This window comes from Vidua chalybeata, chromosome 10 (assembly GCF_026979565.1).
Source record: "Vidua chalybeata isolate OUT-0048 chromosome 10, bVidCha1 merged haplotype, whole genome shotgun sequence".
In the NCBI taxonomy this organism is placed as follows: Eukaryota; Metazoa; Chordata; class Aves; order Passeriformes; family Viduidae; genus Vidua; species Vidua chalybeata.
The window spans coordinates 14,924,292-14,941,545 of NC_071539.1; the positions used below are offsets into that span (position 1 = coordinate 14,924,292).

General features: G+C 35.3%; 1 protein-coding gene across 13 annotated transcripts in view; it reads left to right on the top strand.

Moving 5' to 3' along the window:
* The window catches only part of XRN1 (5'-3' exoribonuclease 1), a 37,917-nt gene that overhangs the window by 2,213 nt on the left and 18,450 nt on the right, over nt 1-17,254 (top strand). For 10 of the 13 annotated variants that reach the window (XR_008432512.1, XR_008432513.1, XR_008432511.1 and 7 more), the window contains exons 2-24: nt 563-795; nt 2,067-2,164; nt 2,506-2,615; nt 2,728-2,838; nt 3,068-3,150; nt 5,332-5,419; nt 5,542-5,710; nt 5,924-5,991; nt 7,137-7,271; nt 8,223-8,292; nt 9,040-9,145; nt 9,782-9,871; nt 10,028-10,184; nt 10,518-10,637; nt 11,325-11,494; nt 12,307-12,427; nt 12,521-12,619; nt 13,676-13,779; nt 14,280-14,411; nt 15,658-15,820; nt 15,966-16,079; nt 16,530-16,628; nt 16,770-16,885. Coding sequence is in view for 9 of the 13 variants with exons in the window: in XM_053951308.1 (XP_053807283.1) it covers nt 563-795; nt 2,067-2,164; nt 2,506-2,615; nt 2,728-2,838; nt 3,068-3,150; nt 5,332-5,419; nt 5,542-5,710; nt 5,924-5,991; nt 7,137-7,271; nt 8,223-8,292; nt 9,040-9,145; nt 9,782-9,871; nt 10,028-10,184; nt 10,518-10,637; nt 11,325-11,494; nt 12,307-12,427; nt 12,521-12,619; nt 13,676-13,779; nt 14,280-14,411; nt 15,658-15,820; nt 15,966-16,079; nt 16,530-16,628; nt 16,770-16,885 (2,756 nt within the window). In the remaining 4 variants the exon portion in view is untranslated. Of the gene's footprint in view, nt 1-562; nt 796-2,066; nt 2,165-2,505; nt 2,616-2,727; nt 2,839-3,067; nt 3,151-5,331; nt 5,420-5,541; nt 5,711-5,923; nt 5,992-7,136; nt 7,272-8,222; nt 8,293-9,039; nt 9,146-9,781; nt 9,872-10,027; nt 10,185-10,517; nt 10,638-11,324; nt 11,495-12,306; nt 12,428-12,520; nt 12,620-13,675; nt 13,780-14,279; nt 14,412-15,657; nt 15,821-15,965; nt 16,090-16,529; nt 16,629-16,769; nt 16,886-17,254 lie in introns of those variants that run through there. The other 3 variants (XM_053951309.1, XR_008432514.1, XM_053951310.1) reach the window with 3 other exon arrangements.

A 17,254-nucleotide genomic window follows, 5' to 3' on the forward strand; every position in this document is an offset into this window, starting at 1 on the left:
AACTTCCACTCTCTAGACTCAAAGATGTTCACAAGCATAGCTAAAGAGACAGCATGCAGTGGTTGGAGTAGGAGCTGCTGAACAGGGGGAGAGCTCTAAAGGTTCTTAAGCCAATTTTGCTTGGAAATATTGTTGGAAATTGCATGCTCAGTTTTGTATTTTTTTTGTTTGTTTGTAGTGCAGCTATGAAAGGTTGAATCAATTAAATGTGCAGGCTTGCAAAAACGAAAAGAAATCTTCCTGAAAACAGTGGTTTTGGTTTGCTTTTCCATTTTACAATGTAGAAGATAGTCTGAGCACAGGGACAAAAGTCTTGAAGTTCCAGAAACAGCCAGGATAAAGTAGGAACCTGTTCAGCTGGCTTGGCTCACTGAGAAAAATCAAAGTAACAGATTGCATGTGCAGGCAAACCCATGCCTGGTCCAGATATTCTTACTCTGCCTGTTGGTGTGCAGGAGGTTCCACAGAGGTCTTCCCACCTCAGCTCATTTCCAGAGTGCTCTCAGGTGTGCCTTGGGCAGTGGCTGCATTCACCAAGCGGTACTAACTGTGGCATTTGCAGATTCCAGAATTCGACAACTTGTACCTGGACATGAATGGCATTATACATCAGTGTTCACATCCAAATGATGACGATGTCCACTTCAGAATCTCAGAAGATAAGATTTTTGCCAATATTTTTCACTATTTGGAAGTACTATTTCGCATTATTAAACCAAGAAAGGTTTTCTTCATGGCGGTTGATGGAGTAGCTCCAAGAGCAAAAATGAATCAGCAGCGTGGGAGACGTTTTAGGTAAGAAGATCAGTTCTGACTCTGTCTTGAGGATAGTAAACACTTAAGAGAACCCACTTACTGAAATGTGTGCCATGAAAAGTAAAAGAGATGGTGAGTGGTTGTGCCTTTGACAGTAGTTTTAATTGAATGAGGGTAACTACCTGTAAAATGTTAAATCAGGATTCCAAAATGAAAGTTTGCTTGTTACGTAAATTTTCCCTGTGTATGTGGCACTTGGTGACAAGGGGAGCTTTTTCTTATGAAATTTTCTGTGAAACAGCTCTGCAGTGGAGCTCTTTCAGATGTTTCCAAATGCTTCGTAACATGTGAGAGTCTTTGGTATTTGTGAATGCTAGTTCTAGATATGCCTATTTGGTAGCTGTAGTGGAAGGCATAGAAAAAAATCAAGTTTCTAATGAAACTGACTTCCTATTGATACCAGTTACCAAGCTAGCTCAGACACAGAGCTACAAGTGGATTAACAATTGCAGTAATGTTTTGGGAGATTTGGAAGCTTTTTTAAGATTGCTGTAAGGAAAAATAGCCAGTGTTCTGACAGTACCGGGATGGTGAGTGAAATGCAGTGTAAACAAGCTGCAGGAAAGGAACAGGAGAAAACACTTTCAAGCGACTGGATTTTTTTGTGGTTTGGTTTTTGATGTAATTTTTTCTTTAAGGAATAAAGGTGGTAGAGAGGAAGTAGAGATTAAGAGTTCTAAATAGAAAATTGTAGCAGAATTGAGGGCCAGATAAAAACCTAAAACTTTGTTGGTTACTTTATTTCTGGTTCAGAAGTGTTTAGGAAATTCTTTGCCAAGAAAGTCTGGCATGATGTTTGTTAATTTCTCCATTACTGAGCATGGTAAATTGTTCACTCATAACTCCCTTGGAATTCCACACCTGCTGCTTTATTTAACTATGTTACAGTTATCGTTCTAGGGTAGCATTTTCAGATGTTTAGATAACAAATATTCCTGTTATTTCAACATTAATAGCCATTAATTGTGATCAACCATTGTATGATCATCTTGGTAATCTAAATAGTAACTGCATTTTAATAGTAACAGATTGTCACATTTCTATGAAAAAGGTGCTATTTTTAAGCCACCTTAGTTGTATCAGAAATAAGTTTAAACTCTATTCAGGAATTCAGTTTCCCTTCTTTTTTATTTTTTAAGCACTCTAAATAACCAACTGTATTTATTTTGTCATAAAGTTGTACTTAGGATATTAACATTTGAATAAGAAGATTCATTCTCTACTCTCTCTCCAATGCTGTTTTGTTTTAGATCAGCAAAAGAGGCAGAGGATAAAATAAAAAAGGCATTGGAAAAGGGAGAAACTCTCCCTACAGAAGCCAGATTTGACTCCAACTGTATTACACCGGGTAAGATAACTTGTCGGCTACCTAAATTTAAGCGTTTATGGTTTGTCATCTGTACTTTGGTACTATTTTCCTATCTTTAAGCATGTTTTTGAAAAAATAGAAGGCAGAATCAATAAAGGCTTAAGTTTGTGCAATAGTTTTAGTAACATTCAGTAGGGTTGGAATACTGTCTTATTCTAAAAAGTTTTTAGATTATTATATAAAAAGTGAAATGTCTTAGGAAAGAAACCAGTCCTATCCTTCATCTCTGGCAGAAGTTTTATTTGTTGGCATTTTTTTAAATACTTGTGATATATAAATGCAAGCTAGTGAAAAACTTTAACTTAGGTTTTTGTTTTCAGGAACTGAATTCATGGCCAGATTGAATGAGCATCTTAAATATTTTGTAAATATGAAGATTTCCACAGACAAATCCTGGCAAGGAATAGCAGTCTACTTATCAGGCCATGAGGTCATTACATTTTCTTACTATCCTATTTTAAATAATTTTTTTTGGTACAGAATAATACTTACTGCTGAATATTTTTTGTGGGTTTTTTTTTTTGTTTTGTTTTGGTGTCCAGACCCCAGGGGAAGGTGAGCATAAAATTATGGAGTTCATCAGATCAGAAAAAGCAAAGCCCCATCATGATCCAAACACAAGACACTGTCTCTATGGCTTAGATGCTGACTTGGTATGTGCAATTAAAATAATACAAACAACAGGGATTTGTCAAGTGTCTGCATTTCTGATATGTTCCTAAGCTTACAGGATTTTAAAATGGTTTGAAACAAGCATATCATTTTTTATTCCTGCAAACTTTTGAATTTGTAATGAAAATAAACATCGAAATTTCTTTATGCTGCTTGAAAGGTTTAAAAAAATTTAAGAAGTAAGATCTTTCTGATATCTCTTTGTAATAGATAATGCTGGGATTAACAAGTCATGAGGCACACTTTGCGCTCTTAAGAGAAGAAGTCAGATTTGGTGGTAAAAAGGCTCAAAGGTGAATTGATTTAATTTTACTCTCACTTTATTTATGATGAAATTAAATCCAAAACATACTGGGTGACTAAAACAGGTGTGTGTGGTGATTTGGGTTTTTTTTTAATTGATTGCATAGTAATTCAATGAAGTCTTAGTTTATTCTTTGGGTTAGAATAATCATGAAATTAGAGAAATCAACGTGCCAAATTGTGCATTTGAATTGGTTTACATGAAAAAATATATGCTGTCAGAACAGCTGATAAATCCTTAAAACTTTAGTATGTTTTACTTTCTTCTTCATGTAATAATGGAGCAACCTGGGCTGTATTGACATTGTTTCCATAACTGTGTTATGCAGATACTAACTTTCTAAAATGTGTATGTATATATATATATATATGAGGTTTTGTGCATAAATATAAATTACTAGGATAATTACTAAAATAAACTCTCTTGAAATGGCTGGGTAGATGCTATTATTCAGGGTTTGCCCAATTGAAATAACTCGTGGTCTATAAACAGTCAGAAGATGGTGGCTTGTTCCAGAGCTGTGCGTGTACCTGGAGCTGTGCTGAAGTAATACAGGAATAATTTGTAACTGTTCCTGTGGCTGGGTTCCTTCTTGGAAGGACCTTAAGTATATATTGGGTACATAAAGGTAGAAGATGGGGGGGACAGAAATAAACATTTCTGACACTGAAAGGATTTTGGATAACACAGGATAAGTCATAAATGTTTAGATAAATGCATAACTTTTGCTAGTAAAGGAATATTTAATAGCCAAGGACAATATGATAAACATCAGAAATATGCTTTCTTTTCAGTCTTTGCAGTCAACATTTCACTAATACTCATGGGTAGTGTTGGCATGCAGCACTGCAATATTTTTTAAAGACCTTACATGTAATCGAAGTAAAACCTTGGTTTTATCTTTCTAAAAAATAAAATAATGTCAAATAAGAGTATGATTACTTTCTGAAAGATTAATTAGTGAAAGTATGAAATCAAAAGGCAAAGTGTTATTTATTCCCCTCCCCACCCCCAGCATTGTTCCATGTTGTAATTTCTGAATAATTTTGCTCATTACAAGAATTTACTTCTGTAAGTTACAGGAATTGCCTTCTGTCAATATTGTTACTTTAATGGATACTTATATTTGGAAATTTGAAAATCCTAAAAATACGTACAAATTGACATCTCTCCACGATTTTTTTCACTGAGAGAAATTGCTTCTCTTACCAGGATTTTCAAGTCCAGTGCAATGAAGAGTAAGGGCAGAATGTCTCTAGAGTCTTATAGCATCAACCTGATTGCCAAAGTTCTTTAATATCAATATGAAAATTGCATTTAAAAAATGACACAATTGATTCTGAAGCCCAGTGTAGCTCAGAATTTGTCTTACACGAGTTTATCTGAAGGCTGCTATCACACACATCTTCCTCTTAGGATCATTTCTGAAATTTCCTATTTATGTGTGAAGACCCAAGGATTTATGCTGGTTTGTCATTGGAGGTGGTCTCAGCTAGTTATAGTATCTGCAAGGTGAAATAGTCCTTTATTAATTTGAAATACATAATTTAGCTCATTAATCTTTTGGTGTAGGTATTAAGTGATTTGGGGCTAATGTTGGCTTGGGGTTTTTACGAATAGTTTTAGCAAAGAGAAAAAAGGAAGGCAGAATATGTGTTGACTATGCCATAAACAAGCAGTAGGTTTGTTCTTCTAGTGCTGCACTGAAGCCACGAAATAATATATACAGAGCCTGTTTTCAAGTTGAGCATATTGATCTCTTACAAGAAGCATTTCAAATGACTACAAATGTAACCCAGCTGGTTTAGATGGAAATCTGTGTACTCTGTTCTCATTCAGACTAGTTAGAAAAGTAGTTTGTCTCTTTTCTGAGCAATGGGATAAGGATTTAGGAGATACTTACTGCAGCATGGAACTCCACAAAGCTGTTCTCTAAGTTAGTTCTTCTCCATACAATCACATCTGGTGTTTAGAAGATTCTACTGCAAAATTTTATAGACCAAACCAGATTAATCCTAAAAAAGATTCAGGGAAATGTTTATACATTATATCTTCTATGAAGATACAATCCTAGTAAAATTTCTTGTGTTTGGGTAACCTTGGATTTATTAATATTAATGTTGAAAGTGTGTTTATAAATAATTAACTTGGTGGTTTGAATAATTTACAGAGTGTGTGCACCAGAGGAAACCACGTTTCATTTACTGCACTTATCACTGATGAGAGAATATATTGATTATGAATTTTCCCCAGTAAAAGTAAGTTCTAATGGAGCTGAGATGGGAAAAAATATGCGAATGTGTGAAGTCTTTAAGTAAAAATTACAACAAAAATTATACTCCTGAGTGTTGTTCTTTTTTCCTTTTTCTTTTTCCTCCAGGACAAGATTTCTTTTGAATATGATATTGAAAGGATAATAGATGATTGGATCTTAATGGGTTTCCTTGTAGGAAATGATTTTATTCCTCATCTACCTCATTTACACATTAATCATGATGCACTGCCGCTACTTTATAGAACATACATGGCTATCTTGCCAGAACTGGGAGGTGAGAAGACTAAGTTCAGTTGTGGAAAACAGAAGCATTAACATTGATGTATTTGTATTTATTGACTTTTTTGTCACATTAGAATGTTTAGCATTTACTGCACTTTCCTTAGAGGGGCAGCAAGATTGCATTTTATTACCCGTGCGGCATTTAAATGCAAATCTTAAAGTTGTTGAATTGTTAGTTCAAAAGCATGCTTAATTTTCTCAACAGGTTACATCAATGAAAATGGGCATCTGAATTTAGAACGTTTTGAGAAATACCTTGCAAGATTGTCAGATGTAAGTAACTTTGAAATTTATAGAATGTTGAATTTAAACTCAGTATGGTACCCAGTATGGCTGTGTTTTACAGGTGGTTTAATCAGCTGTTTTAGTATTGAACAGATGGAATCCAATCAGTTGTTGTCTGATCTTACAGCATAAGAGGAAAAAGACTGAATAATTTAATCTGTACTTTAATGCAGCACAATGCTTTTAATCCTGCAAATCAAATGAGGATTCACCAGTAGAATCATGGTACTTACTTCCCGTCAAAGTGTGTGGCAGTATCAGGTAAAGCTGGTTAGAGCAGGTGCCAGTAAAGCCAGGGATGTGGGTTCAGTCCCTCTAGAGCAGGTGCCAGTAATGCCAGGAATGTGAGTTCAGCCCCTGTAGGGCCATTCATGTAACAGTTGGACTCAGTGATCTTTGTGGGTCTCTTCTCTTCCAGCTCAGAATTGTCTGTGATTTTTGTGTATTCTTAAAGCTTGCTCCAGGCAGTGATGTTCTTTGTTTTTCCTGCTGGTAGTTTCCTGTGGGGTATGTCTGAAGGTCTTGGATGGGAGAATTGTTTCCAGGTTTTTTATGAAAATCACTAGTAAAGGTCAAGGAGCATCTCTGAGAGGCAGGCATCAGCGTTGTTCATGAGCTAACTGGTGTACAGGAGGTAATCCTGTTAAGTGCTGGTGCAGTAATCCATCCTAGAGATGAGGTAAGGTATAGGCCATATAGAAGTGGAAGGGATTAAACATTCTGCTGAATTTAGAAAGAGGGAGATCATCTGTTGTCCCTGCTTCAGCTTTTATTTTCTGGTTCTTGGATAGAGCTGTGAAAGTGTTAGATCTGTGGCACAGGCTGTATTAACCAGACCCTATGTGTGCACTGCTTCTAGAGTTGATAGTGAAATGTAGAAGTTATTTCATTCTTTTTTGTTACACCTTGCTGCCTTACTGAAAGAAAACAAAATATGGCTTGGCTGTATTGTTACATATTGCTGAGAAACAGGATTTTTAGTATTAATCTATTTAGTTGTATCTCTAGGGCAAAATGTTTATGTACAGATGACTCTAAATGTAATCTAATGCACATACTACAAGGACATTGTTAATCTGGCACTCTAAATTTGACATCCCTCAAATATTTGCAAACTTTCTTTAATCTCACAGTTTGATCGTGAACACTTCAGTGAAGTCTTTGTTGACCTAAAATGGTTTGAAAGTAAAGTGGGCAATAAATACCTCAATGAAGCAGCTGGGATTGCAGCAGAGGAAGCCAGAAAAAATAAACAAAAGAAACAAAAGGTCGGTGTTTTAAATGCACGGTTTCAGAAATAAGAATGTTACTTTTTGCAAATCAGTACTTTAATCTTAGAGAAATAAAGTGGCATAAACCTCTGTTTTGAGATTTTTTTCACACCAGAAAAGGTAGTAAATTGTAACAGTTTGCATTCTGCCTGTATGCATTGCTGGTTGTGAGTGATGAAATGGTTCAGTCAGGGGCAGGTGCTCATGATTTTTAAAGTCTCATAAACATGTATTTAATGCTTTGCTGTTCTTCAACAGCAGCAGAACTTAAGTTTTGTGTGTGTTATGATCAAACCTGCTATGCTTCATAATTGTAATTTTTAATGCATAGTCTGCTGGAAGTTCCATATGTTTCAGATACAGTGATAGAGCATTCATGTACAGTCTTGGTATTGGCTAACTACTGGACAACAAATAGGGAACGAGCGATTTCATTGGTGAGGTATCTCAGATCAGTATTAAACTTGCAGTTCTAGATATAACCAATTAATAAGGAACAGCACCTTGTGGATGTGTGTGCTACTACATAACAGTATCCTGTCTCTGCCCCAGTGTCAAGTTCCCCACCACCTCTTCCACTGACTGCCCTTCACTATATGCTTCAGCAGGGTGTAGAGTAGCAGGGGAAAATTCCTTTGCATTTAATCTGTCTTTGTATATTGTTATCCTGTTCTTTGTGTACAGAGCAATTTTGGAAAGAGTAGCGTTTTGGAACACAAATATTCAGGTATTTTTTAAGCAGTTAATGTTTTGAGACTGCTCCTTTTGTCTGATCTGTCCTTTTTGTCTGCTTAAATAATATTCTTGAAGCAGTTGTAAGAGAAGGAAACGGAGTTTATAATAAATAATATTTATACATTTTGATTGTAGCATTTTGAGTTGCAAGTTTTGAATGGGATTCGTGCATTAACCTGTATTTTTACATTATCTCAAATCTTAATTTAATAGGCTCAGGAAAATTCTATATCTTTAGCTGCTTTAGAAAAAAATGAAGGTGAAGGTGAAATGACTCCTAAAAGTAAGTGCAAATAATTTTTCCATACACATATAACAAAAAATGTGTGTATAGATTTGAAAGAACTGTAAGAATTGCATGTCAGAGGTGAGCCTAATCTGAATGCAAGACATGTAGTCAGCTGTTGGGAAGTGGAGCTGCTCTGGTGAGAGAGAGTGGGGCTAAAGCTTTAGAGGTGCTTCTTCCCTGCCCTGTATTTCCATGATGAGTTAAAGGAATTAATGAACAAACCTTCAACAATATTAAGGTTTTGATAATTGTATGCATAGGTATTTTCTTAGATGGGGAGACAGGGGAACAGATTTTTATATGCCTTCAGGATTTTTGGTTGTGGTTGGTTTTAAACTCATTCTACTTGTAGGAAATGTTTCTTGCTCATGTTTTGAAATTAATTGTCCAAAATGTATGAATATAACTACATGATATTAGATGATGTTGCTGAACATAATTAAATTTTAAAATTAATTTTAATGTTTTCTCAGATTTTTTTTCTGACATCTTATATTACCTTCTCTGTTCTTGTAATTGGGCTAAAGAAATGGGTTGCCTTTCTTAAAAATTTCAGAATTTTTCTGGATAAAGATTCTGTTTGATTATTTCATGTTACTTTCTGTGCCAGGAAGATGTGAGTACTTACAGCTTTGAATTGAGGAATAAAGTTAAGGCATTATGTCAGAAGTGAATGTTTTCAAACCTTATTGTAGTACAGAAGTGAATGTTAATCCTTTTTTTTCATGACTGGTTTTCCAGCCACATTGGAAGATGAACCAGAAGATGATGATCTGTTTGAAACTGAGTTTAGGCAATACAAAAGAACTTACTACATGACTAAAATGGGTGTAGAAGTAGTGTCTGAGTAAGTTTATACTTCTTTTTTAATTCCTAAATGCTGAAGACAAGTCTGTGTAGATACATATTAGAGACATACATTTGTAAATATCTATTGGAGACGTTTTTCAAGAGTGTGTAGTGACAGGACAAGGTATAGTGGCTTCAAACTGAAAGGGAGTAGATTTCATTAGATAAGAATGAAGAAATTCTTTACTGTGAGGGTGAAAAGGCACTGGAGCAAGTTGCCCAGAGGAGCTGTGGATGTCCCATCCCTGCAAGTGTTCAAGGCCAGGTTGGATGGGGCTTTGAGCAGTCTGGTCTATGGAAGGTGTCCCTGCCCATGGCAGGGGGTTGGAACAAGATGATATGTAAGGGCCCTTCCAACCCTCAACATTTTGTGATGCTAATAAAAGACAGAATATTCATCCCATGTCAAAAGCAGAAAACACACAGCAGAGTACTACAGTGGTGATGATTTTGCCTAATGCAACAAAAGCTGCAAATCAAGTTTTCTGTAATAAGTGTTTGAGGAACAGAAAATCATGGTATTATTAGGTTCCCAAAATATTCTATCTTCATCCTTATGTACAACGTGCTAAGTACTTTTTACATACCAGTGAAAATGAGAACACTAATAAGTATCTTCCCTTTTTCTTTTAAGTGCCTTCTTAGCTGATCAAGCTGAATGTTATGTCCAGGCAATACAATGGATTTTGCATTATTATTACCATGGAGTTCAATCATGGAGCTGGTAAGAAAAAACATGAAATGAGAGACTGCTGAAAGATAGAGTGGCATTTCACCTTCTATGCTGGGAACATTTAATGTAGTTTGGTTTGTTTCTGATCTGTGAACACTGCTGTGCTCTAATTAAGTCATGTAACTTCGGGGTTTTTTTAACCTGCAGGTATTACCCTTATCATTATGCACCTTACCTGTCAGATATTCGCAACATCAGTGAACTCAAAATCAAATTTGAACTTGGAAAACCTTTCATGCCATTTGAACAGCTTCTTGCTGTACTTCCAGCAGCTAGCAAGGATCTGCTACCTAAATGTTACCAGGTAAGATATAGAATTAAATTTCATTATCTATCTACTGCTTGCTCAGTGTCTATTTTATTTTACTCTATTCTTGGTGTTTTTGCATGTCTTGTTAATTAAATTCTATCTCTACATTTTAGGTGTATGAAATATTCTACTTGAGACTATATGTAGTGCATTGTAAAGTCAGTAATAAATACAACATTTTACATTTGCTAAGCAATTTCCAGCTAGGACAGTTAAATGTTTCATTTCTGTACAGCGTTGAATTGGTTTTAAGACAAGCCTTCCTTTGTCTCCTCCTAAAATTAGTGCTAAATTGCCTTTCATGTCATCTCTATTGTATTTTCCTAGCATTTGATGACTAGTCAAGACTCTCCTATTATAGAATATTATCCACCTGATTTTAAAACTGACCTAAATGGTAAACAGCAGGAATGGGAAGCTGTAGTCTTAATCCCATTTATTGATGAGGTAAGTTCTTTCAGCATCTGCTGTCCATAAAAGCTGCATTACAAAACTTCTGAATTTCTTAATTTATCAACAGTTAGACATGCAATTAAGTGAAAGTTTAAATTAACACTTGATAAGATCATAGAAAAATAAATGTTTGCTGCTTGGGGAATAAATCTAGATTAAGTTACCACAAGCAAAGTTAGTTTTAGGTGGCAGAAGTCCTAATTGCTGTGGACTTGGTGTTGTTAATGTTTTTAATCAGCTATTCAGATATTTTGGTTCAGTTTATTTAAGAAAAATATTCTGTTCCTATGTACATATAAAAATAGAGAATATCTGTAGAAAAATAAAATAAATACTTGAAAAAAAAAGTTTTTTTACAGTAAATCCTTCACATGAACACCAGTAATAGGGAAGCATTAATGGAGAGCAATAAAATAGTACTTTGCTTTTGCATATAGGATAACAGTATTAGACAAGGCTACATTTTGGAAACAGGCTTGCAGAAAGGTGATTATTGTCCAAATTCATTCCATGGTAATTGTTCAGAGAGCATTTTTATCAGGGACATGAGGAAGGGTGAGGCTGCAGCTGGACAGTGAGAACATAGGGTATCTGGATTTCTTGGGTTACTTTCCCAGTGTAGTTTTTTCCATGCTAATTCTTATTCGCAGTTTCACGTGTGCTAATTCCTCTAAAATTTAGAAACGACTGCTGCAGGCCATGGAATCCTGTAATAAGGGCCTAAAAGAAGAGGAGAAACGAAGAAACACTCACAGTGCTTGTTTGATGTACTGGTATGACCAAGATGCTGAGTTCCAGTACCTGTCACCATGGCCAGAGAAATTCCCTGCAATAGAACGATGTCACACGAGGTAATGCTGACGAAACTATTTTAGAACAGCCTAAAAGTAGTTGAAGGATTTTTACTAACGTTTTAACCAAACCTTGCATATGCCAATATGTAAACTGAGAAATGAAAAATACTGAATTAGATGTTGCCTGCTTTGGATGGTACTTGTAAAGGTATTTGTCCCTTCAGATTTACTTCGCAAAACAGATGAACCAGTGCTAAGTTGTCAAGAGCAAACCAGAGAATGACTAAACTTTGTATGACAAAAGATGAAAGACTGGTACAGATAGCTGATAAACAGTGATATTTAGTGGCATGCTAATTCCAGAGTGGGATTTTTTTTTTTAAATGTAAGCATTTGGATCCAGTGCAGAGAATTAAACACAAATTTGTTTTTCACCTTCTTCTCACTGAAAGTAGCCAGCTTTATTTCACACAAACTGAAGATGAAATGGAAACATAAGCTTAACAGTAGTTAAACTTTAAAGCAGAGTAGAGGAGGAATGTCTGTTGCTGGATTATAGCTGGTAAAGAGTGGACAGTTATGAAGATGAGTGATGCCATAAGGAACCATTGCTAGTTAGAATTCAGTAATTACAATTATTTAAAAGAGTGAGTTTGGCATATATCCTGAAGTTTTGTCTTTTTCCCTAATGAATAGTCTCTCTGTAGCAATAACATGGCATTCTTTATAGTCCTTTCTATATATTCCAAATGACATAAATTAGTTGCTGGAAAGCAAAGGGTTGTCAATTAATGAGTGAATGAGTAATGATTTTTTCTAGAACTGAAGGTGAATCTGCACGAGCAAATGTTTTGCCACTTCTTTTTTAGGTATAAAACAATACCTTTGAATGCTTGGCATGTAGAAATAACCCACAATAAGATAACTAAAATCAACAAGAGTGCATTATATTTTTGTGGATTTCCTACTTTAAAGCACATTAAGCATAAGGTAAAAGATTCTTCCTTTTCCAACATTTCAATTGTATGTAGTAGATAACTATGTAAGAGCTCAAATTTTATGTGCTGTTTTGTTTTCACCTAGTTCTACCTTAAAAAAAGTGGTGTACAAGTGTTTCAGCAAAGCAGCCATGGAGAGAACATGATGTTGGAAATCACAGTTGATGAGAACTCAAAGGACCAGGTAAGCATTCAGCTCCAAAAGATAAAAAGAAAAAAAAAAAAGGCCTGCAGCTGGACAAAAGACTTGTTAAGAAGTCTGAATTTGTTAAATGGTCAGATTTGAGGTGTTAAAATTTGTCTGGGAAACAGTCTAGAATTTTGAGTGTCTGCTAAAATCATTTATAATTTTCCAGACTTCACAATATGAAGTATCAGTGTCCTTAGTTGAGTTTCTGGCCTTTCTCTGTGGTAGCATTTAGATGTTCTTGGGTAAGGAGCTGGTCTCTAATGAACGGTATAAATGCAGGGGAACACTCTCCAGATCAGTGGTGTTTGTCTTTTGTCTAGCTGAAGAGATGACCACTTATAAAGAAAGAGTGTTTCCTTTTAATCAACAAAGCAAACTTAATGCATTCCACTCTATTGAGGCTGTTTGATAGAGGAATCAAATGACAAGTGCAGAACAGAAAAAAATTCAGAAATAAATAAAATAAGGGAGAGAGGAAGAAAACAATATATATATGATATTAATAGAGGAATAGGGAGAGTACATATTCAAGATACATGGCAAGAAAAATCAAGTAAGCCCAATTAATATATTAAAAAATAGCAGAGACATGTTAGAAAAAAAGAACATAATATGGGACTGAATTTACAGATGCTAGCAAGTTGTGGGCATAAATGTTGTTCCTTTTTTTCAATGTGATATTTAATTAAAATATATCATACAAAATTCCTTGGTAATCTTAAACGGTCATTTTGTTTACTGTGTCCCAGAGACACAAATAGTTCTAAGTGATTTAACAAAAGAAGTACTTAGCAAACCTATATGAGACATACAAATTATCCCAGGTCTTCCAAGTAATACATGCAACATGTTAAAAGCCACATTTTTACATAGGGATTATGTAATCAGTATCAAATATATTTTAGTAAGATAAAATGAGTTTTTTATTCTGCAAGAAAATCTGTTATTTAACTACTGTAGTTTTTATTGCAAAAATAACTTGAAAATACTGTAACAAAAATCTTCTAATATGTTAAACAATTAGTAATAAGACTTCTGGGTTTTTTTCAGACGGTAGAAAATGTTGCCAGTTCAGTACTTGGAAAGCGAGTTTTTGTTAACTGGCCCCACCTTGAAGAAGCCAGAGTTGTTGCAGTGTCAGATGGAGAAACTAAGTAAGAGTTACCTGATATGTAGTTCTTTGTTTTCTTGCTGATTTTTTTTCAATTTAAGTTCCTTGGGCTGCACAGAAATTTTGATTTTATTGTAGAACTAACAACCAGTTAGTCCAGATGTAGCAAAGGCTTCTTGGTGAAGAACGTTTAACATTGTTCTGAGGTTTGGTTGCCTCTGTAGCAGTCAAGTCTTTCACTGTTTTGTTATAGATGTCAAAGCTTGGGAGAGCTTCTTCTTAGTTTTGAGGGAAAAAGGCATGCACAGAAATCCACACAGTGAACATTTCTATATAATACTCCTTTATGAATAGCACATGTACTGGTATTTTTTATTAAAAACATGCTCTGTGGCCTGTTGCGGAAGGGATAGAGAAAAACGATGCTGCAAGTCTTCCACATCCTTATCAAGTAATTTCTAACTATTTTCAGTCTTGCTCACAATTGGTTATGTCTAGGTTAATCTTACTTGGTTAAATTTCCTATCTGTCAATATTCTCAAGGTTTTATTTGGAAGAACCACATGGCACACAGAAGCTTTACATGGGAAATGCAGTGCCCCCAACTAAAGTGGCTTATGTGGGAGATAAGGAGCAAAGCATGTGGGTAAAAGAAGTTCAAGGCATTTCAGAGCAGTAAGTAACTTCAAAAATTAAAGTGTAGCTTTGCATTTTATGTCTCGGCTGTGTTTTGTTCCTGTATTACAGACCTAAGTTAGCACAGAAGAGCTGCTGCATACTTGATGATAAAGGTTAATCAAGTCTGCTTAAATTTAAAACAACATAAAAGAGATTATGTTGAAATTTCAGAATATGTGAAGTCTGTTCTGAGGTAACTAAAGTTAGATGCTCTTACAAAGAACTCTGAAATGAATGAGTTTTAGTATTTATTCTCCCTCTCAATTTTCTGTTCTGGTGTTAGCAATCTTCGGTTGAAGGAAGTATGTAGAATGAAGTCATACAGAATCAACTTGCAACTCAAATAGCTTAGCTTTGTTAAATTTGAATACAGCTCTTGCTCTTCCAGAGTGTGGGTGCTCAGTAGACTATAAATGAGTTACAGTAGTTTTGATGCCTTCTTGCTGGTCTTAAAATCACAAGCCAGACACAGTTCTGTGATAAAAAGGGCTTACATTTCTAAGGATCCTTAGGTGCACGGCACGCTAGATGGAAAGCGCCTGAAGATGCACCTGGAATGTAAAGCACATACAATTCTTATGTGTTTAGCCAATTAGCATAACTGACAGGAATCCCCAATTAGAGAGAGAAGTGATGAGGTAATTCCCCATCAGTTCAACCCTTTCTGAATTCCTCTTCCCCACCCACCCTTAGACAGGAACTAAACTTTGTTTATGAAAATGTGTCTTGGAGAGCTGGTTTCAACCTTGGCTTCCCAGAGAATCTAACCTTGGACTTCCAACTTGGAGCTGCCAAGGAATTTATTTTGTCTTTCTGTCTAACAGAATAGGTAAAATGCTAGCTATGAATACTGTAATAGGCTAGAGAGCTATAAATGTATATGTAAAGATGATAGGGAGTATATGAAAGCAAAAAGGCAAAAATCCATCTGGCACCAATTTGGCATTTCATTATCTGTCATTTAAGTCAAGTGATTTAATTACCCCTAGCCTTCCACTGTAAAGATTAAATGTGCTTAAATTAGTACTCTGAGCTCTGTAGTGATGGCTGTGCAGCAGTGGGTAAGCAGCTGGTTAAGCCATTTATTCCGGGTATTTTTTTGTAAAGTAAGAAGAAAATTATTAGAGTCCTCTTTTAAAGAGGGTTTTTTATTTTATTTAATTTTACTTGAATAAATTAATTTTACCCTCTTGGTTCAGTTCTGTTTATTGTAATCAATCTAAATGTTCTGCTTTGCATTCAGGTACCAGAGAAGGAAAGGAATAATTATCCATGAAACATCAGTAGTTGTATATGCTCAGTTACTCACTGGTAATAGATATCAACTAAACCAAAATGGAGAAGTTTATTTGGAGAAGCAGTGGTCTAAACAAGTTCTTCCGTTTGTTTACCAAACCGTTGTCAAGGTAAATATACAAGTTCAGTATCTTCTCTGAATTATTTCAGACTCAGACTACGTTTTAAACTAAGTGGCTATTTATATAAACTTTGTAATTATTTTACTGGAACTGAATGATATTTAAGATTACCTCTGTTGTCTCTTTCATGTAGGATATCAAAGCCTTTGACTCCCGTTTTTCAAGCATCAAAACTTTGGATGATTTGTTTCCTCCTGGAAGTACAGCCTTCATGCTGGGATCTCCTTACTATGGCTGCATGGGAGAAGTTAGTTCCAGTCATTTCATAATTTTTCCCTGTAGATTTTTTCTTTTTGCAAACCTAAAATAATCTAAGATGTTGTGTGACAGTAGTGGCCATTTGCTAGCTGAAATTTTTAATCTAGGATTTCCTGGTGGCTTAGTCTGAGAAAGAGAGGGATCTTCTGTTTTCCCCGTTCTTCTTGCTTGTGTAAGAGGAAAAAGCAGAACTTAAATGCAGGATTATTTTTATTAGTTCTTTGGGATAATACATAAGGTTCCCATTGGTGTTATTTTCAGTCATGAATTCCTTTGGTTTAATGCTGACTGATTGGCTCTATGAGAAGGCAAGGTGATGAATCCCAAGGCATCTCTGTGCCTACTGCAGCAAAATTGTTGATAAAGCAGAACATGAGGTGTGTTATCCAAAGACTGCTGTTTTTAAAAGCACTTCTAACCAGTAGTGTTTCTCTCCAAGGTTCACGATTCACATGATGTGATCCCAGAAGGCAGAATCCGGGTAGTTTTTAATATTCCATGTGAACCCCAGCTTGATACTTTAATACAGAACCAGCATGTGAGTGCTTCTTCTTTTCTCATATCAAATAGATTTTGCAATGGTAAATGTCTTCAAGGGATGTTTCCATACCATTCATTTGCCATTTGTATAAAAAATCCTTTAGACATTGCCAATATGTTTTGTTTGTTTGTTTTAAAGAAATATTCTGTGAAATACAATCCTGCATATATTTTGGCCAGCCGTCTTGGAGTAAGTGGATATCTTGTCTCCAGATTTACAGGGAGTATCTTTATTGGAAGAGGATCAAAGAAGAAGTGAGTTCTTTTTGTGAATTTTGACTGTAGAGAAACTTCTAAATTCTGCTGTAACTCTACAGAATTTTTGCTGTGTTTAAGTGCTGTTTTTATCAAGTGTACACTCTTTTGTGATTTGAAACTTTCTTTAATGTGTATTTGCTGTAAACTAAGTTGATATGCAGTGCTTTTTTTCTGTCAGAAGCATGTTTTAAATTTTTGTTCACTGGACAGTTCTGTTTGCTTTCGTATTGTAGACAGACATAAAATTGACTTTCCTGGTTAGCTATTTGCAGAATTGAATTAGGAGTTTAAACTGACTTTGCCATACTGAGAATAAAAAAGTAGAATCAGGGTCCAATTTCATTGTAGTTATTACTGCTACTACAG